This window comes from Pempheris klunzingeri, chromosome 3 (genome assembly GCF_042242105.1).
Source record: "Pempheris klunzingeri isolate RE-2024b chromosome 3, fPemKlu1.hap1, whole genome shotgun sequence".
Classification (NCBI taxonomy): Eukaryota; Metazoa; Chordata; class Actinopteri; order Acropomatiformes; family Pempheridae; genus Pempheris; species Pempheris klunzingeri.
This window is the reverse complement of record NC_092014.1, coordinates 12,221,412-12,249,010: the sequence shown is the minus strand read 5'-3', so window position 1 is coordinate 12,249,010 and position 27,599 is coordinate 12,221,412. Positions and strand designations below refer to the sequence as shown.

The window sequence follows — 27,599 nt, the reverse complement described above, 5'->3', positions numbered from 1 at the left end:
CGTAAGACTCACACATTTATCTGGAATTTGGGAGCAACAATCTTTTGTGGATTGTAATGCTGCAACCTTTTGGAACCAGTGCATAAGCACTGCTCACAAAATGCTTTGTGAAACAGGCCATGCCACACTGACACACCTCTCTTTGAGCACTGGTTACTGTTTTGTAACATTCACTTCAAACTGAAAATATTAAATGATCTCTATATCCATGTGCTTAAAGCAGCCACTTCTGCCTTGATATAATGCTTCTACATCTAAATTAAGCAAACATCTGTGCAGTGTTTGTATGTACAGTGTATGATGTCTGTGAATACATTTCTTACATGCATATGTCTGAGGGTAAGTCTGTAAGAACACCCTTCACGAAAACTCCTCAGGCTCAGCGTTTGGAGCCTCCCCATTTTGTGTTGTCACGCTGCCACCGTTGCATCCGGTGATCTCGGAGTGGCGAGATGTGATGTAGCTTTTTTTTCTAGAAGAAGGGGACTGCTTTCTCCCAGAGCCACCACCAGCGCTGCCATCGCCCTCGGCAGGGTCATAAACCACCACCACGCTGGTATCCATTCGGGATAACGTGTACATGCTGCTCTGGCGTGTCGGGTGCAGCCGTGTGGAGCGTAGTTCCAGCTCGTCGTAGCTGGATACTTTGATGAATGGGCACCAACGAAACGCTCGCTTGAAGCCAGCTCGAAACCTGGTGCCACATAAAGAAGGAGAGGAGAAGAGGTGAAAAACAGGGCAGGTGGTTGTTTGGGAAGTAGAGAGAGAATAACATGTGGAAAATAAGTGAGTAAATCTCTCTGGGTATTTTTTACTTGACGGCCCTTTAACAACATTATATTTCCTGATGAATGTTGCATATTTACTCTTGCAAGGAGCAGCGTATAATGCATACAGCGCTGCTCCAGAGGGTAGTTCTTCAGCTGAGAAAAAAGATTGTAAAAAGATTGTATTGAGGTGTCCCTGAAGTCTTTACAAAGGACGGTGGGGATGCATGTATAAATGTTTGTACAATAATGAAAGGGGTCAATTGGTGTGGAAGTGCAGTATTTATAGTGAGAGTATTCAACAGTAAACTGACTGAGTACTTGAGATCCTGGCAGTGGATCCTCTTGAGAATACATTGAGGCTGTTTTCATTGACACATCGAGCAGCTTTAGTTCTTTGAAATAAATCAACCCCTTTTTACGAGCACACTGAGTGATAGACTGGGTAGAGTCACTATTCATTAAATAAAACATTTTCCACAGTAATATTCACAACAAATTACATTCATAACATCTTTTGTAAGTGCCACATCTACAAATTATTTGAAAAGCATCTCATCATTTGATAGACTCTGCATTTATAGTGTCTGATAGACTTAAAGATGGACCACCACACGTAAGAACTTAAGAAAATTCAGAGGGAAGCATGTGAATGTAACAAAACAATCTGACAAAACAGGCAAGTGAAATTAATAAGCTAATCAGTTTTCAATGTCATACCATCAGATTTTAAGAATTTATTTCTGCTTGGACTGAATACAGCCCGGATGATTTCACTGATAACACAGATTATAAACTAATTTCTTTCTCTTTCTCTTAGCATTAGGAGATAATGACAAAAGCTCAAAACGGTTATTCCATAATGAATGATCCTGTGTCTAACTTATACTTGTGTGTGACATACTGGTACATAATTAGACTCAGTGTTGCGATGTAGTCCTACAATCAGCTCCACTTTCATTGTTTCATTTTGTTACGGTGGGGAAAATTCATTCATTCATTCATCAAATTCTAACATCACCCTGTTGTTCCTCACCTGCTGTTGAGGCAGCAGTAGATGATGGGGTTGTACATGGTGGAGCTCATCGCCAGCCACAGCACTGACAAGTACACCTGCTGGATGTACTTCCACTTGCTCAGACACTTGTTAAGACCCATCACAATGAAGTAGATGTGATAAGGCAGCCAGCAGAGAGCAAAGGTCACCACCACGATGATCATCATCTTCACCACCTGCAAGAGAGTGAGCAAGCAATGATGAGAAACATTCACAAGCTGTCACTGTTAACTGTGGTCTGGAGGCCTGGAAGCACTGAGAGTGAAAGGCAGCAGTGAGTAAGCCAGAGAAAATTACATAGGAAAGAAAAAAATCACTGCCACTCTCTGAAGCTGATTATTATTTGATGGGAAGAATGTGGTGCATGTAATTTCAGTCCATTTCTGCATTACAGCATTTTGGTAGCACCTGGTAATGCAGGAAACCCACAGGTGATGCATTACTGTACGACTGTCATGGAAGGCATTTGTCACATGAACACGTAGGCCAGAAAACATTTACACACAGTACCACTGTAACAAAGTCTGAACTCAAATTACATTCACTGTATCAGGGTAGACCCCTTTGGGATGTATCATCTCATTTTCAATGTGGGTCCCAACATAACCAGTGAGAAAAAACAGGAAAATCAAAAAGTAGGGAACAACACATTGCACACCAACACAACAATGTGAGTGAAAAAAATCTACTCAGTAACAACAAGACAAAAGAGCTCCCACCTTAGGACAGACTCAGTGATCAATCTATAGAGTAACCGTCAGTGATAGCATCACAGAAAACACATTCAATTTATTTTAAGAGATTAAGACTATCTATCTATCTATCTATATCTATATCTATATATAAATATATATATATATATATATATATACAGTTAAATTATTCAAATGGAAGGAGCCCAAAATATAAAAGCTTTTTTTTTCAATTTCCATAGACACAAAGGGGACCATAAAGAGGAGCAAAGAGGAGAAATAATACATTTAAAAATAAATTGATGGCAATGAAATTGTTGTCTTGTATCAAGAGGTAGCCATCTAAGCACATGAAGCACTTTGTAATGGTGCATGGAAAAAGAGCACCCCAGTACGACTCTGCAGAGCCTATTATGTATCACATTGAGAGGAGGAAGATTGGTTTTAGAAGCATAGTCTGCTATCGGTAATTTAACTTGTGAGCTATGTCTCTGTCTTAAGTATAATGCAATGTCTGGAACAATATAGAGCACCAATACCAAAAGTAACTTTCTTTATAATTTGCTCAGCGTGCTGTTTAAGTGTAAGTCAATCCACAAACCTGAATATTTAATTTTGTAAACTTTCTGTGCTGTACCATCATTTCAAGCTAAAACGAGAGACAGATTCACAGTTGATTCTCTGTCTCATAGCAAACACCATTGTGGAAGATTTTGTTTAACTGACACTAAACTGTGTTAATGTGTTAATGTGAAGATGATGAACCAGTTACATTAATTTGTTGAACAAATTTTTTCTGACCATAGAGACCTCAAACTAACTTCTATGAAAAGTTTGATTGATCTTAACTTTGCAATCTTTCATGCTCTCTACCAGTGCTCATTCATTTGACCCGCGACGAGTTTATCAATAATGTTCAGTGTTTTTTTCATATTGTGTGCCGTATTGTCTGGAGGTTTGCATGTATGTTCTTTGGGAACACTTAATTTCGTGTTTCATAGAATCACTACTACAGTAACGCCAATAAATTTACAATTAAATACATTTTCATTTTAGACCTCGACTGTAGCCACACTTTGAAAGTAGCATTCTCATCCTTAACTCTCATTTAAAATGCTGTATTGACAAAATTACATTAGAAAGATGAAAAGGGTGCCTTTTATTATTTTACCAACTCTACTGCTAGACAAAATATGAAACACACTACTAAATACAGTGCATTTAAATTGTTGGTGCAGAAATCCGAAATATCTACATACTTTTCTTGAATACTCGCCTGCGTTTAACTGAAGATACAAATTAAAGGAATAACGCTCTAAATGAAATTAAACAGTGTTTCCATAATTGCGATTTAAAGCAGCAGTTTGTAACATTGAGAAGAGAGTAGACACAGAGATTGAAAGGGTTACAGATCCTTCCCCTGCTCTCTCCAGCGTGCTTCACTTCTGCCTCCAAAGACCCTTCCCACAGATGAGGCTGTCATGCACATGCCAGCTGACCTGAGGCCTGGTGGTGCATGTTCACTCATAAAGATCAGCTGTATGTGCAATTATAAAGGAGCAAAGGAGCAGAATTGCTTGTTGACCATTACAGAGAAATGCAACTGTGGTATGAACAGCCAGGCTGCTGCTCATTGAGAATCGACTGAACACGGTGCTTCCCAGTGCTTCTGCCTCCTGTGTGCAGCTGGAGTAAAAAGGAAACACAAACTAAACTCCACTTTAGCTGAATTTTAGCTGAAGCTACCGCTGAAGATATTAAGCTTGACTGAACGCCTGTTCGGGGGAGGAAGGGGCTCCTCCTGCTCTTGTTGACTGTTTTCGTTCTGGCACGGTGAATTCTTACAAATTATATTAGGAGCACAAGGAGGAGTCAGAGGTAGCTGATTTTTTCACAGATTGTCTGTCTCATGTACTACTGTCAGGACACAGTAACAGTTTCAGTGCATATGACAAAAAGATATTTTTACAAAAGTTACCAACTCTGCTTTAATGAGATTATGGTTTTATATTTCTTTATGTCTAAAAATCCTATGCTCGTGACTATTTCTATCTCTCTCTATTTGGAAGTGAACTGAATGAACTGCTGTTGTGTTGTCTGTGGGTGGTAACTGGAAACATGATCCGTGATACTGTGTGGCTTCTCAGAGGCAGGCTGGAGAGGCACATTACCAGAGGCAAACCAGACATCATTCAGTCCCTCCTGAAATCCAAACAGTAGTCCTGCCGTCCTGCCACCCCTAGTTTTGAGTGCGTGTGTCAAAGACGTTAATGGCATAACACAAGCCATGCTGTAAACTGTGCGAGGTGGCTGATAAACAGTGCCGAAGCAGTACTTTTGTTTGATGAAGTGTGGACGTTAAATGGAGGCTCTGATTCTCTCAAGAAGTCACAAGTTGGTCTTGAAATTGATGTGATAAGACTAAAGAAAGATGTAAAGGCCACAGTAGTTGTTATGGGTGCAGTGTAAATGTTTCCATCACTTTGGATATGTTGCCAAAAAAAATCCTCAGTGTATTACAGCAATGACAATGCTCTGACTGATTCATGAAGAGTCCAGTGTTGCGTTTATTTTAAAGTATATGCACTGTATCTAATCTGTCTACAGCTCTGTAATAGTGAAACTTAATTTTCAAGTTTTAAAGGATGGCAGAAGATGTGCCTACATTATTTTGGTCTGTTAATAATATGTTTTTTGAATGTTAGGACAATGCTGCATTAATGTGTATTCTTATTACTGTCAGGAAATTCCAAAGCGAACAATGTCCATCTCGCCAATACTTTCTGACCTCCCTAGACTGTCTGTGGCATCCAGCCCTGAGCTCATTTGTTCCCATTGTAAATGTTTAAAAACAGGTCACAAATATAGGATCCTTTTTTCACAAGTGCTCAGTAATTTCTCAAAGCAGCTGGTCACTGCAGTTTTATCAAATGCTATTCAAAGAGGAAAACATTTTGCATTTGTTGGGGACTATTTTCAGCAGCGCATTAAGTATTAATGTGCATTTGGTTCTCGCAAATAATCCTCAGTGCCTATGTTCATGGTAGTGAAACACACGTAACAGTGTGGCCATATGTAGTGTGTTATTTTGTTGGTAACAATGGAGGTCTATGGCACATAGGAATAAGCTATCAGACATTGGCTACACAGAAAATGTATGTTAGTAGGATCGATTAAAGTGACAGGCAGAACCAAGTGCTGTACTCTTTGGTTTTTGTTAATGCACTTTTAGACTAAGCTGTCCTATCATTAGGAAAGTTTAGCTAAATGTGTAAATACACTTAAGGAGGAGAAACACACTTCCTAAGTGCTCTTGGGTCTTATTTAAACAGTCCATATTTGACTGAATGCAAAACTTATAATTTAATATGTGTAAACACACAGGATATACAGGAGACTGGCTTCTTAAATTTTAATTATGTGCCTGCTTTTCCAGTCTATTGAAGACTTATTGTCTCTGCATATGCTTTAAGAACTACACATACAAGAGGAATAGAGAAAGTTGAATTATTTGCAGTGTACCCTTGAATTCTCAACAGATATGTAAACATGTCATCACCCACTGAAGATGCTGATGCCCTAAACAAGCAAGTAAATGTCATTGTGGCTGTGTTATCAGACATTTCAAGTCCAGAAGGGAACTAAAGGACACAGCATTTCTTGAAGACATGAAACAATAAAATATTGTGTGTTAAACACAAGGCAATCAAAATATAATGATATAATGATATATAACATACATTTAGCATGCAGTTAGGTCAATCAGAGTATAGCATTTGTTCATTTGCAGAGTTCTCTACTGTAAAATCCAGTCCATGAGGGCTAAGTTTTTATACATGGTAGAAAGACAGAATCCATAGTCTCTTCCTCACACAGCTACATAAACAGTATTTTAAGTATATCCTGTGGTACACAGGAGGTTTAGCTGAGCTCATTTAGGGGTTCATATATACATTATTGGACTCTCTTGACTCTCAATTTATTCCCTTTAGAGCTGTGAGCATGTCTAAAAAACACTGAGATGTAGAAAGGTTTTGCACCAGTGCCGTCCATTTTTCATCACAGGCAATAATGAGAATGCCAGACCACATATTTCAAGCGATGTCTTCATATTATATAAGATTGTTAATGGCAATTGCCTGGCTGCATGTTATACAGTTCTAAACTGAATTGAGCATATGTGGACAAAAGCGATAGGTGCAATTACCCTGAAAACACAAGCAATCATTTGTCCATTCGTCAATTGTTCTATGTGACTTCTACTGTATGTGTGAGAGTGAGAATAGAGGAAACCCTGACTGGTGAATAAATAGAGCCTAATAACAAAGAACAAATGGGTACTTGGAGTGTATAGGGTTTGTTGATTACAATGGCTTGTGATTATCAAACAGGAAGTTGCAAAACAGAGGGACCTACAGCTGTTCACATCTGTTAATCACTGGCTGCACTTTGCCTTCAAATCTATCAGAAATGCACCCTGAAACTGATTCAGAATCTCATGGAAAGCCACAAAATGGAAGTAATGTGTTTTCATTTCCAAGAATTTTTTTACAGGCAGGCAACAAACTTTTCACCTCAATAAAAACAGCTGCAGGAGTCCAAACAAGTGATGACAGCAGTCCTCTGGTGAGCGAGGCACATTTGAACCACTCTTGTTGTTTTTCAAAGGAAAAATTGCGGACCTACACCACAAGCATTGTTTTTAAGACGTTCCCTCTCCAATACATGCTGGTGGAGAGAGCTCTTGTCGTCTTTTTGCTGTGAAAGTACTACTTTAACTCTGCCGGGTGCAGTAAACATATGGCCGTTGGTAGCCGTTTTGGCTACAGGAGTGATCAGCTGATCGCTCTGAAACCTGCTGGCATCTTGACCACGAGATCTTCACAAATTCCAGAAGAATTGCGGAGGAAAACACACCGAGGTTGGAGTGGAAAGAAGAACCAGCGGAGGAGAGAAACGAGAAGGAGACAACGGAGGCGTATGGAGGAAAAGATATATAAACCCTGTCTCCCTCACTCCACCATAGCCCCGGTACAGACTCTACACCAGAGTGCACTCACTGCTATCTCTGTCTTCAACCATGTCACCATGGCAAAGGCACTGCCCAACTTCACCAAGTACGGGAACTGTTTCACCAGAGAGGAGAGGACCCTGGACTCTGGACTCACCTGATTATTATTATTATTGTTATCATTATTAGAATTATATAATACAGCTACTCACTCTGAGTGTACATGTTGTTGTATGTTATTATTAGTAGTAGTGGTATTATTTGTATTATTATTAGTAGTAGTGGTATTATTTGTATCATTATTATTACTATCATTATTATTACTTTCGTGTTTGAAGTGTATTCTTATTCTTTTGGAGCTGTGTGTAACAAAAAGAAATTTCCCCCTGGGGATTATTAAAGGAATTCTGATTCTGATTAGGGGAGAATGATTGTCACAGATCTTATTACAGCCAAACAGAGCAATGTTCTTTTTATGGGTCAAAGTCATTTGTGATGTTGCAGTTGTTCTTGTGATAAAAGTTTGTAGGGGAATAGACATTTCATAATCAAACATTTATTAAAAAGAGGAAGGTAGCAGGTCAGGTGGGGCTGGCTGTCACCTGTGACATCCATTATATTCATGAGCTGTTAGATGTTAGCATAGAGAAAGTTATTTTTGCAGCACGTGCTATAATGGGATATGGACTGTTGCAAAGAGAGTCATTGTAACTGAGCAGTGTGAGGATGGCTGGGTCATCTGCATATCTGAAGCAGAAGAGTAGTGGTGACTTTGACAGTTGTTTGTATAGAAGGTGAAGAGAAACTGACTGTATACACACTCATAGGGAGTGCCTGTGTTGGGAATAATGGTGGGTGAAAGTGAATTTTCACCCCTTACTGCTTGTGGTCTGTTGGAAAGGAGGTTATTGATTCACTACATTAGTGATGATGGAACTTGGAGGTGCTTTAGTTTGACCTGATGGTGCTGTATTGTGTTAAAGGTGGAGCTAAATTCAATGAAAATAAATCTGGCGTAGTTTCCTAGGATGTCCAGGTTTTGGACCTGCATGCCATTATAACAGAGGTTAGAGCTACAGGCCTGTGGTGATTTAATGTGGTTAGGAACAGGGATGACAGTTGACGTCCTCCATATAACAGGAATTGAGTGATCAGGGGAAGAGAGAGTGAAGGATGGGTGTTTTTAAGGACCCGACTTTGGACACCTAATAAGTTGGTGGTAGACGTCGTGCCTGGTTAGGAAGGACTCATAATCCAACTCATGAGAGGCCAAGGAGTCCAAGAGGCACTCTGCTGGGAAGTCAGAGGTATCTGATATCTGAGGTAATTGATCAGTTTGAAGTGGGTGGAAGGATCTGGTTCTGGTGCTCACCTCTGAAAATAAAGAGGAGATTTGAAGCCAAATCCCCCTTATTCTTGTTAATAAACTAATTAAGAAACTCATCTTATTCTGAGTGGGTGGCTTCACTGGTCTGACCTAAAACAGGTACAGAGAGCAAAACCTGAACATGAGCAAAACATGTTTTTGTACACAAAACTGTGTACTGTGTCCAGCTGTCCAAATAGATGGTTTTGGCCAAGCCTTGTAAAGGGGACTATAAGCCAGCTGCAGCACATTCACAACACAACAGCTTGTACAAAGACACTCAAACAAACATGTCTCTGTTGTTAAATTGTGAAGTTTCTTGTGAAACCCACTTGAATATAAACTCATTCCAGTAGTCAAAGCTCTGAATACTCTGGCACCAAACAATGTATATCTGGCATATCCATCACTTATTTCCAGATCCCTCAGGTCATCTGGTGCTGGCCTTTCAAAACTATCAAGAGTCAACTCCGAAACTGGAAAAATGTATTTTTGTTTTAACACTCCCATGAACTGGAACCATCTGTCAGAGGATCTGATATTTCTCACCCTTTTTCCAAAGTAAACACTAAAGCTTTTATTGTGAACGGCATGTGCCTGTTGTCAGTCATGTGTAATGTACTATCATAGAGTATTTTGTATTGTCTCTTCACACGTTTATGTTTTTATACCTTTATTTATACCAGTATTATACCTGTATTTTAAACTCTCTTGATATGTCCTTCACAAGTTGAATGTACAATGAAATTAAGAAGGTTACTTTGATCATAAATTCTTCACACCAAAAATATATATGCTCCATATTGTTAGTATTATTAAAGGAATGGAAGCAAATTTGACTAAGATGTTGGCCAGTGTCATGGTAACAGCCTACAGGGGCTCACTGTAATATAACTAATATAATTCACAAACACTGCAAAGCAAGAAAAAAGTCTATTACCCTTTCCATGTCTTAAACAAACATGAGGTATTTTACGTTGCCAGTACATTATGAGAATCACTTTAACTTGTGGCACATCTGATTAACTATGCTTCAAAAGCAGCTAAATTGTTATACATTTCATACTGATTGTTTCTACCCTCCTCATTGACAGATCAACCGCTTTGTTTTGTACTGTGATCAAAGTGAGAGATAGTTACGCCAGAAAAACAAAGTAATTCTCTGTGTGTCTCAAACTTTTTTTTAATCTCTGTTCCCCCCCGCAGAGGTCATTTTCCAGAAGGGGAGGAAGAGAAGAAAGGTCTAACTACTGAGGGAACCATACAACTGCACTTCACGTAAATCTCCAATGACATCCGTCTACCTTTGAGAAAGAATGCAAGTGAAGGGCTGGAATACCAACTAAAACAGAGATACAGTGACCAAAACAACAGCCTTTTCAAGCTCTCTTTCTGTTTTTTAAATTTGATTGAGTACTGTTGCCTTTTACAGTTATGTAATATGTCATGTGTAGTAAGGTTACTTTTTAGGTTTATCCTCCTGATATTATGTAAATTCTCACCAATTATTAAGGCAATTCAAACTTTGTTCATAAAGCACATTTTATAAATATGGGAAAATATAAGAATATATAAAAATCAAATGATACATAAAAATCAAAAAGGAAAGACTGAAAAAATAAATAGATGCTCAGTCACCATTTTGACCAAACACTGTGGTTTTAAAAAATGGCAGAGCAGAATACGATGGACAATTTTATCAAGTTCTATGAGAATCAGTTGCGCTCAGTTAACATATGGTAGAGAAACATGCAGAAATAAATTTTTCCATGAATGTATCTGTGTGCACATTTAGAGACTCTTTGATGGTTTCCGACTTGGATTAAACTTGAAAATCCTACATAAATGGACTCGGACAGAACAGAGAGAATAAGAGATGAATGTGTAATAAATACAGGAAATACAGTAGTGCAGACCTCAAAGGCAGGGTGTCTTATCTGTTTTTTACCACTTTGATGTTTCGTGATTGCCACACTACAAAGACCAGTGGGACTAAAACACACAGAGAAAAAAAATCCTAACGTGTAATATAGGTCTGTGGAGCAGGAGTTCTGGTGCTATTGTGCTGAGATACAGGACAGTTTTCACAGAACATGCAACATAACCGTGAATGCTTTCTTGATGCTTATGGATGCATAGAGTCCCATGGAAAGATAACATTCAGAACATTCGGGAGAAGAAGTAAATCTCACCGTACAAATCCAACCAGCCAACAAGTTAACTGCAAATTAAAAAGTATGGTTAAAAGAACAGCTAACCTAAATGAAGCTAAGCTAAGCTAAATGGCTGGTGGTGTAGCTTCATATTTAGTTTATGGGTATGAGAGACAAATTATTCCTTGAAACCAGCAGCACAAGCTGTGCTTTAGTTTACTGAAGGCTTGGTGCATCTTTGCGAGAGGAAACGAGGGAAGCACTTATTATTCAGAAGCTTTCTCAAGAAGAGAAATAAAGGAAAATCTCTAGGATTTGTACCCAAATCTGTGGGTAGCAAAATCAATCTAAGTAATTTCACCAGCAAAACAGATGAGGTTCCTGGGCTGCTTTACGTGACTTGGTGCAGTCTTTCTCTGTGCTAAGGAAGTGGCTGACACTTTCCTCTGGTTGGGTTTTGTTTTCTGCCCTTGCAGCAAAACACATGCAAGGTTACGCTTCGTGGGTAGTGATTCACAGCATAATCCTCACTGATAATGAATGCAAAACAGGGACTGCTCTCTCCAGCCTGTCTGCTATACATGAATGAGTAAGTGTGTGTGTGTGTGTGTGCATTTTTACGGCCATGGCAATTTTTTTATAACATAACAGGAGGGCAGAATGCAAGTGGATGAAAAATGCTTTGAGATTATCACTGGAAACTGGTAACATAACTCCATCTATGCCTGGTAATTGGAGATGGCAAATGTTCACAGGTGTTTTTTCTTGTTAGAAGATGCCAATGTTAACCAGGACAGACAAGTGCGAGCAATTGGCTGAGCACTGCATGGGGCTATTGCTATTGTCGAGACTTTCCATCAGGTTTGAGAGTAGAATGAGTTTGTGTTCACTCCCACTTCTAAAACATAGACGGTCAATCTACACCAAACTGGCCCATAGAAGCATGTCTTTGTAATCTAAAGGCTATTTCACATCAGTTTTGCAACATGAAAACAGGAATGAAAAGGAGAGGGGCGTTTTCTCATTGAACGTCAAGGTGAAAACTGGATTGCAAAGTTTTATGTGGTCCCTCATAGAAAGGAAGCTGGTGGGAGGAGAAATGTGTGACAGGCACAAATTACTTCCCTGACGCATGTGAAGGCCAGACTGCTAGCAGAATATGACACCTGAAGAGCACATAGTAGGAATCAGATGAGATAAATGAGAGTATCCCCAAGCTACAATCACCGGTCACAGTTCATCATTTTCACCAACCTGCCTCCTAGATACTTGGTTTATACACTATGTTGTAGCATGCTACACTCACACTATACAAGCGTATCCCAGACCTGAAGTGTGTTTTTACATGTCAAGTGTTTTTTCTTCTGTTTTTAATGCCTACATATGACCTACACTTAGTGCTGTGCCTGAATGCATCTTGTATTGACAGTGAAGAAAGACTAAGCTGCTGCTGCTCTGCTTTTGCCATAAGAGCTGTGTAGACATTTTGTTAATGAAGTAAGCATGTCCTGTCTGCTGCTTTAACTCGCTTTGCCTGTTGCTATATTAAATCAAATAGATGTAGTGTTAGTGCAAATATTGTAGGGAAGAAATCAAATAGGTTGTCAGTGAATGATTCGCAAATTTGTCCCACATGAGCGTTTGAGGATTGTACAAATCGTTATTCAGGCGAGATCATGTTTCCTTCAAACCTGATTTGCTGTTGCAAATTAGTTTGCCCTTTCAAATAAAATTTTTAGGAGACAGGTGGGTGGTTTAGTGATCAGTGAACTGTCTCATGTTTGCTTTACTATTAAAGGCTTCAAATACTCTACAGGTGATTCATTTTTCAATTAACGATAGATTCTTTCTCATTTTAGTTTGTTATTCAGGCTAATTATAACTCTACTGAGGTTGAATGGTAGCAGGACTATTCTAGCCACAAAAAGAGGAAAAAAAATCCAAATGATGTGAGAGGCCTTTAACTTTGAAACTAGTGGCTTTGCGAGCTAATTCGCTAATTAATTAGCTCTAAAGCAGGCTTTGCTGGGGGACTTTACGAACCATTAGGACCACAGATATTGGCATTTATTTGTGTTTAAGTTAAAGTGTTAGTGATTTATGGGCAGCCTCATTTGTGAAATTTAAGGTCAGACTATTTAAAGTGTTATTAATGTTGATACAAAGGAATTTACATGTACAAACTAAATGAATTAAAATAATAATAATAAACAAAAAACTTAAAAGAAGCTGAGGTAAACACTGGATACCAACTCACTGTACTTTGCTATCAAAATCTCCATCACCATAGTATTCCACATATAAATTAAAAAATGAGCAGTGATGAAACAAATAGGACCAGATGAGGAAAATATTAATTTGATGCTGATTTGCTTTCCAAAGAAAGTAATGAAACTCCCATGCTAATGAGCATTTTAATACATATAATGGATATTGTGTTCCATTGTAATCGACCAAAACAGTCTTGGGGCTAGAGCACTAGATTTATGTTTCTTCTTTAATCCAGTAAATGACTACCCATTAGTTAACTTGAAACCAGAATGAGTCGCAACAACAATATGAAACCTGATACGATGGAGACAAACCTCAGCATCAACCTCATTCTCAGAAAGAAGACAAATTAAAACAGGTCTCAGGTGCTTATGTACCCTTCATTTGCTACAGTAAATATAGTCTACATTTATGACATAATGCCTCATAATGGCGCAATATGTTTTTATCCACATTATAAGGAAAGCTTTTACTCAAGTTAAATGTATCTGCTTGCGGCATATGCTAAAATGGGATATAGACTGTTGATAGGCAGGGAGAGAGTCATTGTTGTTATTAAGTAGTACGAGGATGGCTGTGGCATCTGCATATCTGAAGCAGAGAGTGTTTGTGGATGGACTTTGAAAGTCGTTTGTATAGAGGGTGAGGAGAAACTGATTGTATACATGTACACATCCATGGGGAGTTCCTGTGTATGACCATTTGTGGTCTGTTGGAGAAGAGGTTATAGATCCATTAGATTAGTTGTTGATGGAACTTGCAGGTGCTGCAGATTTTGGTCATCACTGAATAAATGAAATTCTACATACCATACTATGAATAAATAAATTCAGCAAATTCTGATACCAGTAAGGACTATCAGAACATACGTGTGGTTGAAGGCTGGCAAAGCGCGAGGAACACCAGAGCCTCCAGGTATTAAAGTAAGCATGGTAAGCATGATGTGTGTTGTGCACTATTTGCTTAGTTGCTTCCTTGTATTTGGCATTTGGTTGGACATACACATGAGCAACTCCTGGTCCTGATTCCAGATCTTTCCTTATACCTTGATATTGGAACACCAATGGGAGTTAACATTCATGCACACCTCACAGCCCTGAGCACCTTCCCAAAGTTTTTGGTTGTAATTGGCCATATGATCCTAAAGCCATCATAGCTAACCTCAGTCTCCAGGACAGAGCAACACTCCCTGAAAATGCCTCCAGAAGACGTTTAGCAGGTCTAGTTTATTTTTCAATGGTCTGGCATTTAAAAGAATGACTGATGGTAGAGCAGGTTTGATAGAGCGCCGTCTGATTTTCAACAAAGCCAACAAAAGCATCTCACACATTTACTCATGATGTTTCAGCCATGGTACAGTTTTAACATTAAAGACAGTAAGACAAAAGATAGCTTGACAACTTGACACACGAACGCAACGACCTTGATGTTGCAGCTAGTGTTTGCGGTGTACCCGTATTTATGTCATATCTTGGAAAATAAGGCATAGAATGCCATTTAATACCTGTTTTTAGTCATACTAACAAAGTATGATGGAAAGTGGGAAGAATATTAGAACTATGTATAATTATATGACATTATTTTGTCAGACCTTCCCCACTGCACAACAGCCTGCAACAGATACAATTTTATAACTAACATTAAGAATTCCAGGAAAGCATGTTTTAAGTTAAATTTAATTTAGACTTTTAATTCCTTCCTCCTAAGCTAAGATTTTAGAGGAAAAACTGAATTTAGTGCTTTCTAAAACTTTGCAATTAACCTGTTTTTATGACACAGTTTTTGCTTAGTGAACAAAAGCATCTGTTGGAGTCAGTAGTAACAAGCCATTGCAAGAAAGGATGGAAGACCCAAGGTACTGGGAGGTCTAAATGAAGTAAAACGCATTTATTAAAACATAGCTTATACCACAGTGTTGAAGCAGGAGCTTTTGTCAGGATGTGAAAAAATCAATAAACAATGCCTGGTGAGAAGAAAGAGCACAGGAGGTTATGTGACTGTAGCCACAATACTTAAAGCTGGTACTCAGTCTCAAAAGGTGAATGACCCTTTAAAAATTGCTTCGACTGTGGTGTTCATTATGGAACAAGCCTGGGCACTTGGCTGTGTACACCTACTCTTATCTCTCTCAGGACAGACACATTTATTGACACTGGAGGTTAACATGACACTCACATACACTGCACCTTAACACTGTTGTGCTTCATTTCAGGAGAAATCTGATTGTAGGGGTAATCCATCCGAAACCTTACATCCACACAAAGTACTTTGTTTTCAGGCAACAAGGAAAATGGACAATTGATGGTGCTTACAACACAAGTCAAACACTGTCTCTAAGAGCCGTGCAACAGACTTATGAGAGGTCATTAGTGTTGCACCCCAGACTGACATTTCGGATGCACATCCCCAAGCATGAGATTAAAATAGAACACCTGTGGTGTGGTGATTGCAGCAGACTGGATTAACTCGAAACAATGAACTGGTGAATGTTTCTTTCTATAAAAAAAATGAGAAATCACAGAAGGATGAAGCTTTTTGTCGCTTCATGTCACCTCACAGACCTGTGATACATGCACAAGAAATTTGTCATGAAGGTGAAACACTAGGAAATACTTGAGAAACAATAACAGTCATCATAGGTTATTTTTGTACAAGATAATCACTTTCTGCATCATTACTCTATTCATTCATTTTAGCGACCTTCATCACTCTCATACTATGAACAAGAAATCAATAACTCTGTCAGTCCCTTGAGTGGGTCACTGTCTGTTTTGAAGATTCACTTGTCAACATTTAATACACATTTAAGTGGCTTTCACACCACAACACAGTAACTCACTGCCTCCAATCATTTCAATGAAGGGGCAGCAGAGGGGAAGTGGGTTTGACCCACACAAACACCTTTAGAAAATTCTAGTCATATATGACGTTGCCAACAGGTTATTAAAGGCCATACTTACCTCAAACAAGCAGAAGTCTGGGATAAACAAGTGGCAACCACCACCACCACCACCACCATCACTTCTCTAAAAGCATTCATCTCTGCTTAAAGGGTCAATTAACCCAAATAATGTGCTGCCAACCCAATACCATGGATGTGAAGAAAGTGTTTTGCCATGGTAGTGCCACGTTTACCACTTTGGCTCCCACTTTTTACAAGATTTGGTAGAGACATCCATGGTCCCTAGAGGATGCATTGTAGTGGTCCCCCTATTTTCTGTGTATGCCGCCAGCAGTTTCAAGTTTTCATGAACTTTGGTGATTGGTGAAGACATTTTATGGGGTTTGAATAAAATATATCAACTATTGAATGGATGCTCAGACATCTGCGTCTTCCTAAGGATTGATTGATTAGACTAGCAACAATATCATTGTGATAATTATCATAATAGCAAATCCATGTTCTTCTGTCAGTATGTAATTGTTTGAAGTTACTTTCACCTTTATTATGTCTTCATGATAAAGGTGATAATATTGATAAACATTGATAATATTGATAATATTATACCTTATCTAAAAACCGAATGAGTAACCTTAGCTACTAGAACTCCAGATTTTTAAATCTATTTTAGTAAAAGAGATGCCAGTTCACCTCCTGGGCACTGCTGAGATGCCTTTGAGCAAGGTGGTGAACCACTAACTGCCCCACATTTGCCTGTATGTGGCAACCCCATCACTCCCCACCATTGCATGGACAGTATTAATTATTCGTCTAAAGTCAAAAACATTGGCAGCAGTTAGGTCAATCTGGTGGATAATACTTGGTGGTTATCTCTTAGCGTAACAAAACCTGCATTTAAATTTCACACCACACTCCAGAGCGTGTGAGTGGAGCAGAGAGCAAGCAAGTGGAAAGTGTGAGCAGGAGAATTTTGAATGGAGCAGAGCAGATTTTTCAACAAGCTGGAGCCTCACCTTACCTGCTGCTCCATCCAATTTTGCTCTGCCACAAGTCACAGCATGGGTTTACAGTAAGTCCCAGTAGGATTTTTTTATTGTTTCATTTATTCTTCAGTTTGTGGGAGGGTTTGACTGAGAACTGAAAATCGATAAATACAGTTCTCCTGTCCAAGTTTGAGTTGAGTTGGGTTATCATTTTAAAAAACATGGAATTATTTGTTTAAAGTGGTCTGGAAAGAAACAAGAGGAATCTGCCAAGCTCATGTTTAATTTGTGGTTTAGTCTGGTGATGAAAGTATGGTGTTTAAGCTCAAATTAAAACAATAAAACAATACCACACAGCCTTTCTTTACCTTTTTTTTGGAACGAGTGTTATGCAGATTGAGTGGAACAGGGTGGAATTGAGTTGCGTGATATTGAGCAGAGTAGCCAAGAGCTAATGGCAAAAGTGCTGGGAAACGAGGAGCTATACAGTATTAGTGGTACACAGTATTGTACTACTGTATACTACCAGCAGTATGCATATACTTCACTGTGACTGCTAATTAAAGGAAGCAAAACGTTTAATTTCCATTTTTGGAGGTTTTCCTGTAGCTGTTTCAATTCTAATCAATCTGTTAGTTACATTTTTGCAGCTGTGAGAACTCTTTCTGGACTGAATCAGCATGATGGTGGTCATCAACATACTTTAACAGTTAAGCAGATTTACTACACATACTGACATACAGTATTTGAGTATCCTTAATTGTATCACTTTTTCCTTGTGATCACACTGTGTGTTCAAAGTATTCAGCTCAGCTCAGTTTCCAGGAATTTGGAATACAGTAAAAAAAAAAACATAAGTGTTTGAAGCAGCAAGTTTTGTGATGCTTGACAGTGTTGCCACGGGCTATTCTCTCCTCTCTGTAACCTTTTCTGACCAGAGCCCGCGAGCACAAAACTTTCAACCTGCATGACATTCTTCCCCAAGAAAAAGACACTGTATCCTACCAAGGATACCAGGGAGGACAGGAAAGAGGTTGAAAGATAAACTGCTTCATCTCCAAAATGATGCCAATTTGTCAGAATAAAGACTTTAAATACACACAAAAATACTGTCGAAATCATCCCTGAAGTCAAGTAAAACCCGGCTGAAATACTCAAGTGCACAAACACAAACAACAAAACACATACACTCCTGGCCCTGGCACAAATATTCATTTAAACTTATTGATCTTTGCAGTTGCTCCTCATGGATCAATTTTCTGGCCGGAGGACTTCAAAATAATGACCACTCTGGTGACGCCATAAGAAAGGGTGAAAGCATGAAAAAAAAAAAATTTATAAAGCGCTTTGTGAATCACCTTGTGAACCATGGTCAGAAATGCATGTTAGCACACAGTGACTTTCAACCCAAGGCCATTTCATGTGTGTTAATTAATCACACATCCACATCCTGTTCACTAACAATCAGGCTTTTTGAAAAATTGATAAACATTATAATTGCACTGACTGGTCACCACTAGTCATTTGACACCTATGGTGAGTGAACCCATAATGGAAGCAGTAATACAGTGTCTGAATCAAATCTGCTTTATATTTAAATGAATAAAATATTCTAAAATATCCCGTTTATATAATTATGAGGTAGTTAACATCCAGTTTAACACCAGCTTAAATAAAAACATTTGGAGCTTGATGATGGTGTATTTGAACTCATCTGATTAGATTGTGGTGGTACGACAAAAAAAAAAAAAGGTTGTGAACTGCTGATTATCTACTATAGGAAAGTAAAGAATACACCCATAAAACAGATGGTAGAGTAATATAACTCAAAAAGAAATCCATTGGAATGAACTAAGCCTGCCTGTGCCAAGTTCTGCTGAATTTTATTTACTAATGTTGCGGTTGGTGATTTATTGTCCTTTATCACCTTTTTATGAGCTGTTTGTCTGCTGCATGATGTTTTTTCATGTCTGGTCGTCCTTCATGGTAGCAGTAAACTGTCTTATTGTAAAAAAAACAAATGTCTTGAAGGAGCTCCAGAGACAGAGAGGGCTTGGCGTCTCATGTCTACTAAAGTGCAGAAATACTCATAATGCCTCCAGACACTGGTGGTTTTCAGGCTTGTGCCTGTCCACATGCATGGACAAACAGTTGATTGAGGGCAAGTGACAACTGCAAAGGTTGTGTTCAGTGGAATCAAGGTTTTCTACCCTGAAATGTTCACAGCGAGTGTGTCTACCTGCATCGCACACATACAGATGGCAAAAGTCATTCTTCTTGTTCACTGCAATATGCTGTAGCTGATGTTCTCACTTTCAAGTTTGACATTTATAAGTCCTCTAAATCTCTCTCTACCTTTCTAACTTTCTCTATTGACATAGACATTAAAACTGAAAGAAAAACTACAGAACTTTATTGATTGTTGAGCTCGATCAAATTTATTTTCCTTTACAATCTCACCACTGGGAATTTCATGCAATATTGCTACTTTTCATTTACTTCTTTGAAGAACCAAATGTTCTTGCTGCAGTGAAGAAAAATAATGTTTTTGCTTTCCATTTTGTCCTACTGCTGCTACTGCATGTCTAATACTCATTAAACAAAACGTCCAATCATTTTCAAAGCATAAATATTCATTCTAGTTAAAAGATCACAGCAGAAATCATACAGGGATTTCTCTTGGTTCATTTACAAGTATAAACTATTAAAAGTGTGAAAAATCATTCCTAGGGAATTGCTGTAAAGAACTGCCTTGTTATATTTTATCTCCACCAAGGAAGTTGTGTTTTCATCAGGTTGTTTATCATCAGGATTACAATTAATTAGATTTGGTGGTGGTCAGGGATTTACACATTTAGACAATAAATTCTCAGCTTCAGCAATTACATTTACAGATACAGAGGCTTATCCAAATCCTAAAGGCATTCTTGTTTTTAAATGCCTTCTAGTTTAACAAAAAAGATCAAAAAACTTGAAAAATACCTTTTTTCTTGAAGGCGAGTAGGTGTTAAAATGACATATTGGCTCAAATTGTCCTTTCCTTATTCCGTTCAGAATATAAAACAGAGGCGAGATGCTAATTACCTGCAGCTCCAGGGTGCTCAGTGGGACACAATTACAAATTATTCCTGGGTCTCTGACTTCTGGCGTTCAAAGCCCATTGTGTTTACAGTCGCTAATTGGGCTGCCCCAGGTTATGTCTGACCGATTGCTGCACTGCCAGTGTTTTCCCTCAAGTATGCTTACCTTCCTTTTCGCCCTGAGCTGTCCATGATAGTTATCAGATGAATCTCCTGGGATCTCCCCTCCCCACAGAGTCACTCCCACGATGGTGTAAGTGATGCCCATCACCACTAAGGGCAGCACATACACCAGAACTGTCACTATGATGTGATACCTAGGAAAAACATGGAGAAAAGGCTGTTTCATTTATTTGGCTCCGCACTGTTTCAAAAGAGTGCTACCAGTACATGTTAACACAAGATTTTCTATTCTACTATCAACCTGAATTGAGCCTTGTTATAGTGTTACAGATTATTGTTGTTTATTGATTTTGTTGTTGATTATTGTTTTCCTTGTCAACACTGAGTCAATAACTACTACATTGTAACTGAGACTACTTTGGAGAATGTAAAATATAAAACAGATTCAGATTTGTTTAATATATGTATGTATGTATATATATATATATATATATATATATATATATATATATATATATATACACAATAATAAGTGTGTAACGACATTCTTGATCCTTACACATCGATTTCTGTTTTCAAAGTAGGATTTGAACCAGCTTAAAACAGAAAAAATAAAATACAATTCAGCAAAGAGGATGTTACGATTGAACCGTGACAAATTTTCTTTGAGAAAGAAGTCTATTTTTCTGCTGTACATTACCTGAAGAAAACCTTTAGGTGTGTAATTATTCATACGGGCTGCCTCATCTCGTTTAAAAATAGGTGAGGTAATTTCAGGCTACAGGATCTACACTTTTTGTCATTGTCATGGCTGTGCCTCTGTGTTTTCCTGTGTTACACACTGCTCCTGTGTCCATGTCCCCACTTTGTTTATGTGTGTGTGTGTGTGTGTGTGTGTGTGTTTACAATCAATTCATCTGCTTTCCTCCTATTCATGACTAGATTGTTGTTTCTACCACTGTGGTAGCTATAAATGTACGTACACGTATGGGGATATTATGAAACACCTCTGCCTTTTGGCCTTTTGGTTAGCCGTCACTAACCATCACATCTCATCTGAAGCTCCTTACAATAAATCTGTTAAACTTAATCTGCCTCTTAGTCTGTGTTCTGAGCTTTCAAACAAAACCCAATTAAAGAATAAATTAATAACATTACAGACAGGATAAAAAAGAAACTTAAACTTTAGATTTGAACCCTTTAAGGTCCATTCCAAACACATCTGAGGCTTCTGAGTTTCTTAAATATCATCTATCTATCATCTATCATCTTCTGTACTGCTGTTTCAGGGAGATTTGTTACATCAAAAACTGGTTGAGATGATGAAAGGATTGCAACCTCAGCAGGAACATTCTGATTAACAGATCAGTAAAGATGCAGGCAGCATGTTGGTGCAGTGGTTAGCACTGTTGCCTCACAGCAAGAACGCTCCACATTCAAACCATGCCAGCTTGCATGTTCTCCCCGTGGGTTCCTTGCGTGGGTTTTCTCCAAGTACTCCGGCTTCCTCCCACAGTTCAAAGACATGCCGGCTTTAAGCTGCTCAAAAATACAATTTTTACAGAGCGTGGCCGCTAAACTCCAATAATGGTATAAGGTATCTGAAGAGACATTGAGACCAATGCACACAACTCCATTATTGCAGGACCACTGGATGTGTATATACTCTTTAATATAAAACAGCATCCCTCCTGGTTCAGGGATGCCATAAGATCCTGGCATGACTTAATGGTGTGAAAAATATGCTATTTTTCAGCCTTATGATTGCTGGGTTTAAGGATCTTTGTCCAGTACTGTTTACACATTATTCTTTCAACCTACTTGGTAAATGACAGTAGTTCAGTAGACATCATTGTTAATATTTATCTATTTTTGTGGGACTGATGGGGAGATCTTGGGTAAAACTCATAGGTTTGAGTAGGTGTCACATAGGTGGTGTCACATATTCTGTTTGGATCTGAGTGTCCATGAGAGAATGAGTTTATTCACATGCAGGGTGATATTCAAAGTCTGCGAAGTGGGTTTCCCCTTTCTCTGTAATGCAGTGTGCGTGTTGCTTGACAGATAATTCCCCAAGCAGATGACAGATGCGTTTCTTTCTGGCTAGATCCAAGATGCGGGGGGCATGATGAACGTGACAGTCCTTACTTCTGACGGTAGCATCATTTCGAAGGTATGAAACTGTATTACTTTAAAAGCTGTAACTTTTAGAGTCAGAATCCAGAGGCTGTTTAACAGCTGTAGATGGTCCTAGGCATTGGTAAATGTCACCAGAAAATAAAAGGCACAGAGCTGTCAGTAATATTTTAGTTTTTCAGTGGTTATGTACCATCTGCTTTTCTTCCATTATTTTCTTTAGTCTACATGAAAATACAAACACATGGGGTCAGTCACAGCAATAGGTTACTGTAAGACTCAAATAAAAGTTGAGCTTCAAAATAAAACTAGATCCAACACACTGAGCGCCAGTAGGCCTGACCTGCCTGTAGATGATCCTGAGCATTGACAAAGACTCTACAGATCTACTGCGTCTGGTGAGAAATAACGTGTTAACTAGTGAGCTTCACAGGTGCTTAAAGGTTGATATATTTTATCTTTGGCCAGAGCACACTTAGTGTCAGTCTCATTTAACTCTCAGCAAAAACCAAGTAAGAATTTATTCATTTAAGATGTCAAACTACTCCTTTAATGAAAGCAAAGTCATACATGTGATACATGTGAGATCCTACTGTGTGGTTGTATGTCTAATACCATCTCATTAATGATAATCCAAAAATCATTTCATTCAAATTTTGGTTCAAAAGCAAGTTAATAAAAAATTCTCACATAAAGGGGTCGTCGGCCATGCGGGGCCAGGCCACGTAGCAGAGCGTCCTGCGGGGTAGAGCTCGGGTGGTGGAGAAGTAGCAGAGAGGGAAGGCCAGAACCACGGCCAGACTCCAGATACAGACGATGACTCCTATGGTGGCCTTCGCTGACAGACGGGGCTTCAGGGGATGGATGATGGCCATGTACCTACAGGTCAGAGGTCAGTAGGTCAAAAAGACATTTATAAACTTTACATATTTTGTTACTGATTGATTTAGGGACTCTCAGGAAGTCTCTTATTTGTGTACACTTTGTGGCAGTTTTTCTGAAACTGTAGGTTATGGCATAACAGTAAACTTGACTTGAGAGCTTTTCAAATTAAGAGTAATTTCATGATGTTCGATAATTTAAAGATTTTCAGTGACCTAAAGAAGTAAAAGAAAGCAGTATTTCACTAGAAAAGCTTGAGAAATAAAGAGTAAATTAAGTAATATTAAGAGTAAACATAATTTTTCTGCAATGGATTCTCAGGGAGCACTACTATATGAGATTAAGTTTGAATAGAAATTCTCTGACCTAAAAATCAATGGATGATTCAGGCATTTTATTTTTTCCTACATTCAATTATGCTGTGATGTTTGATTTTGAAGGAAAATTGATGGATGATTCATTCCAAAAAACTGCGATGAGATTTTGTTTATACCACACGGTGAAAGAGCTGACAGGAGATTACCTGCCAAACATGGACCCAACTCAGGATGCTACATAATTTTCAATCGCTGGTAATACAAGTTTAGAGCCGCTAATTCAATCTTCATCAGATGGTAAAGAACGGGCCTTGTCCTGTCACCTCAGTGACTGGAACTCTCTGAAGGACAACAACAAAGATGCACCATCTATTCACCAGTAATTGCTTGCCATTTATTCCGTGTCTCACTGGTCCTTGTGGATGGCAGCATGGGAAGAGCTTGTTAGATGTCCAATCAAGTATGTGCCACAGTAGTCTGAACCATTTAGGTTCCAACAACCTCACACAACGGTAGCTGATCTAATAGACTTGTAACCACTGAACAATAACGGCAGTAACACTTCAATAAGATCAATAGGACTACACATCGAAGTGCATTCACAGAGGCATCGGCCTGGTTATAATCACAGAGACATTATAGCAGCAAATTAATCATTTTATTTTTTTATTTTTTTCGTTCAACCTGGGAGTCTGTCATGCCTTAAGCTGCACAAAGCTTTTGGACAATGTACTGTTTTGAAAATGCATCTCTTTGGTGTGACAACACAGACTAAACACCCACTTTGTCACTGCCTGGTGTTAAACAAGCAGAGATTACTTTGGATGAGACCGTGCAAGTAGCCAAATATTATGCACACAGCTAAATGTCAAATGCTGGCTCAAATGTCCTCATACCATCACTTCAGGATCAGTTCACCAGAATTACACTTACAATACCACTAATCCTGTGTAGCCATGCAGATAGTTTTAGTTTGATTTGTTTCAAGTTTTAGGCATCCACCACTGTCATTTCTGCTTCAGCACAATACAATAAAAAGAAATGGACTTGGTTTGCTGACAGTGCCCTAAACTGAGTCCGCTTGGCCAAGCAACTTCACACTTCAGACTGCGTTTCCTTGGTTCCTGAGCAATACACTTGCTAACATTTAGCTATTTGGGACAGGGCTATTTCCAGGAATAAAAGCGTTGATTCCCAAAGTTACATGGCTGATTGAGTTTACTATAATGTATCATCTCCGGCTGCTCTTTCTTCATCTTTTCTTGAATGTACTGAAGCTAACAATGGCGAACGAGCTGTACCCAGCATGCCGTTTGGCAGTGTAACACTTAATAGGGATCTGCTCTTGATACACTACACACTGCATACTTCTGGTGGCAGTAACACACTACTAATAAACATGTCCAGAAGATCTCAAGAGCTCGCACTCGACACTGCCACATTTGTCACTGCCTTTGGGCCACAGCAGTACACCCACCAAGAATGGAGATGATCAGATTAACAGTTGCTGAGAAAATCAAAGGACAGACATACATATATTTAGAGGCAGAGAGAGACTCCCTCCATTTTAATTAGACACTCCACAAATATCACTGTCAGCGCCTACATGTAGACTATTTCCTCTACCGAGAGTAGTTGAGATGAAAACTTCACAGTACCTGGAACATTGTCTCTGATAAGACACTTCACATTAACCTTCACTGTATTGGGGTGGAGACAGAAATCTCAGAGATGGATATTTCACAAACTGGAAAGCAGCATTTACATGACTTTGTAATGAACTGACCCTTTCTGGGAAACAGTACTTGTTATTCTCAGTATATTGTGTCCTTCTCCATACTATTGTGACTGCATCACTAAAAGCACAAGGTTTCACCAGTTACTTTTCACACAGAATCCTGCGTGTATTTGGCTGCAGTGCCTAAGGAAACACGGCTTTCAGCACAGGGAGTCAGCAGGAAGGACAAATTCACAGATGATCGCGAACTGTGGCCTCATGCCATTTCAAGACATCAGAGCGGAGACAGCACCATACTGGGGTTACGAAAAGCATGACCGGAGGTTACATCTACATCATGTAGGTCATGCCGATGTTCTCTTTCTCAGTACACAGTTGACAGAATCGAATGGACACTGCCGACCAAAAATACAAATGCATGGAAGTTGCTGTAGAGGATCCAAAATGAGCACGGCCTCAGGAAATGCACTGCTCCCTTTGTGCGTCAAGGAGAAGTACTGGAGGAGGAAAACACCTCACACAATATCAGAACACACTGTGACACTAGCTGTACACACACACTGTGCCTGCATGCAGTTTCTGTATGCTTTTTGTTTTCATTGTGCTCAGCCTGTGGCTGCTTCCTTCATCAGTCTAATCCTTTTATGCAAACGTTATGACGTATGATGGTCCACTGATCAGTATCAAAGCCCAGCTGATACTGATGACTGCATCACCACATTACTGGAAAGCACCGGTCAGGAAAAGAGAGAGGGATGAAGGAACAAAGAAAGAAAGAGGTGTGAAAGAGCAAAGAAGATGAATAATATGAGTGCATGTGACAGAAAACAAGAGTCAGAGAGCGTAAAAAGCATAGAATAAAGGGTGATCTTTCCCGGGTGTTATCACACAGAGTCATTCACTGCAGTGCAGACTCTTTGCGAAACAACAGCTCCAGTCTATGATTCATTGGCGGTGAAATGTAAAAATAAATGTGTGGAATAGGCCTATGGTGTGTGAGATGGCAGTCACCCTGCTGAGTAACCTCCTTTCCAGTATATGAATGAAAATTACAAACAATTAAATTACCCACTCCTTCACCAGGAAAGGAAATACATGTTAAATTAGTGGGGAGCACAAACCCTGAAATAATTAAAAGAAATGAAATAATGTGTGATGTGCCATCAGTGGAATTTTAATTACATTTATAGGGACTAAGTTGTTATGAGCTGCATAAGCATTTCGAAATGGAGTGCAGTTTGTCTTGAAGCTGGACAAAAAACGGATTTTTTTTCGAGCACAAGATTTGATTTTCCACCAGCATAGCCAAGTGGAATAATCAGAAATGAGATGTCCAAAAGCTCATGCTTGAAGCATTTGATAGGCAAGTGTTAGTGTTTTTGCATGCTGTAAAGCATGAAACAGTGTGTGCTCCGGATACATCATTCCTTCTTTGATGATTAAGGTGTGTTGAAGTTAGTCTGCATTAGAATTAAATATTTTTTTTCCATCTCAATGACTCAATCTGTACTGATTGCTAAATTAACTCAGTGCAGACAAGATTTACACAGAAACTACATCTATGATATTCCCATTCAGTGGAAGACTATCATTTTACCCACACAGAACAGATCACTTCAAGAGAAAGATGGGTAAGGGGCGTGGGGAGTATCATCAGTCATTCCTGAAATATTGTTCTTGCAGCATTTCATAAGCCCACCTGTCCACAGCTATCGCAGTCATGGAGTAGATGCTTGCGAACACAGATGTGACCGGGAAGAAGTTGTGGAATTTGCAGTACGCCTCCCCAAAGTACCACTCCCCGTGGGCAGCGTAGACAAAGTTTATCAAAGTATTAAACGCTGCCATTGACGCGTCCGAAAACGCCAAGTTTAGGAGAAAGTAGTTGGTCACCGTCCTCATGCGCTTATGAGCGAGAATGATCCATATCACGATGAGGTTTCCAAACACCGCCACCGCCAGCACGAAGCTGTAGGCTACGGACCAGAGAGCGACGCGCCACGGCGGCTGCACAAACTGGTTGGTGTAGTTCGCCGTTATGTTGGATCCGTTGTGCGGAGCTGCCATCCTCTTCTCCTTCCTCCCTCGTGTAGTGAATGCTTTAGTTGTTTCACGATGCTG

The 27,599-nt window shown here is 39.1% G+C and overlaps 1 protein-coding gene across 1 annotated transcript; it reads right to left on the bottom strand.

Annotated features, from left to right (window-relative positions):
- Window positions 1–27,599, bottom strand: tacr3a (tachykinin receptor 3a). The gene is made up of 5 exons (XM_070856507.1): window positions 27,178–27,599; window positions 23,232–23,420; window positions 20,449–20,599; window positions 1,804–2,000; window positions 1–694 (listed from the first exon to the last, which is right to left on the bottom strand). The coding sequence occupies exons 1-5, from the start codon at window positions 27,543–27,545 to the stop codon at window positions 361–363; spliced, it is 1,239 nt and encodes a 412-aa protein (XP_070712608.1). The 5' UTR covers window positions 27,546–27,599; the 3' UTR covers window positions 1–360.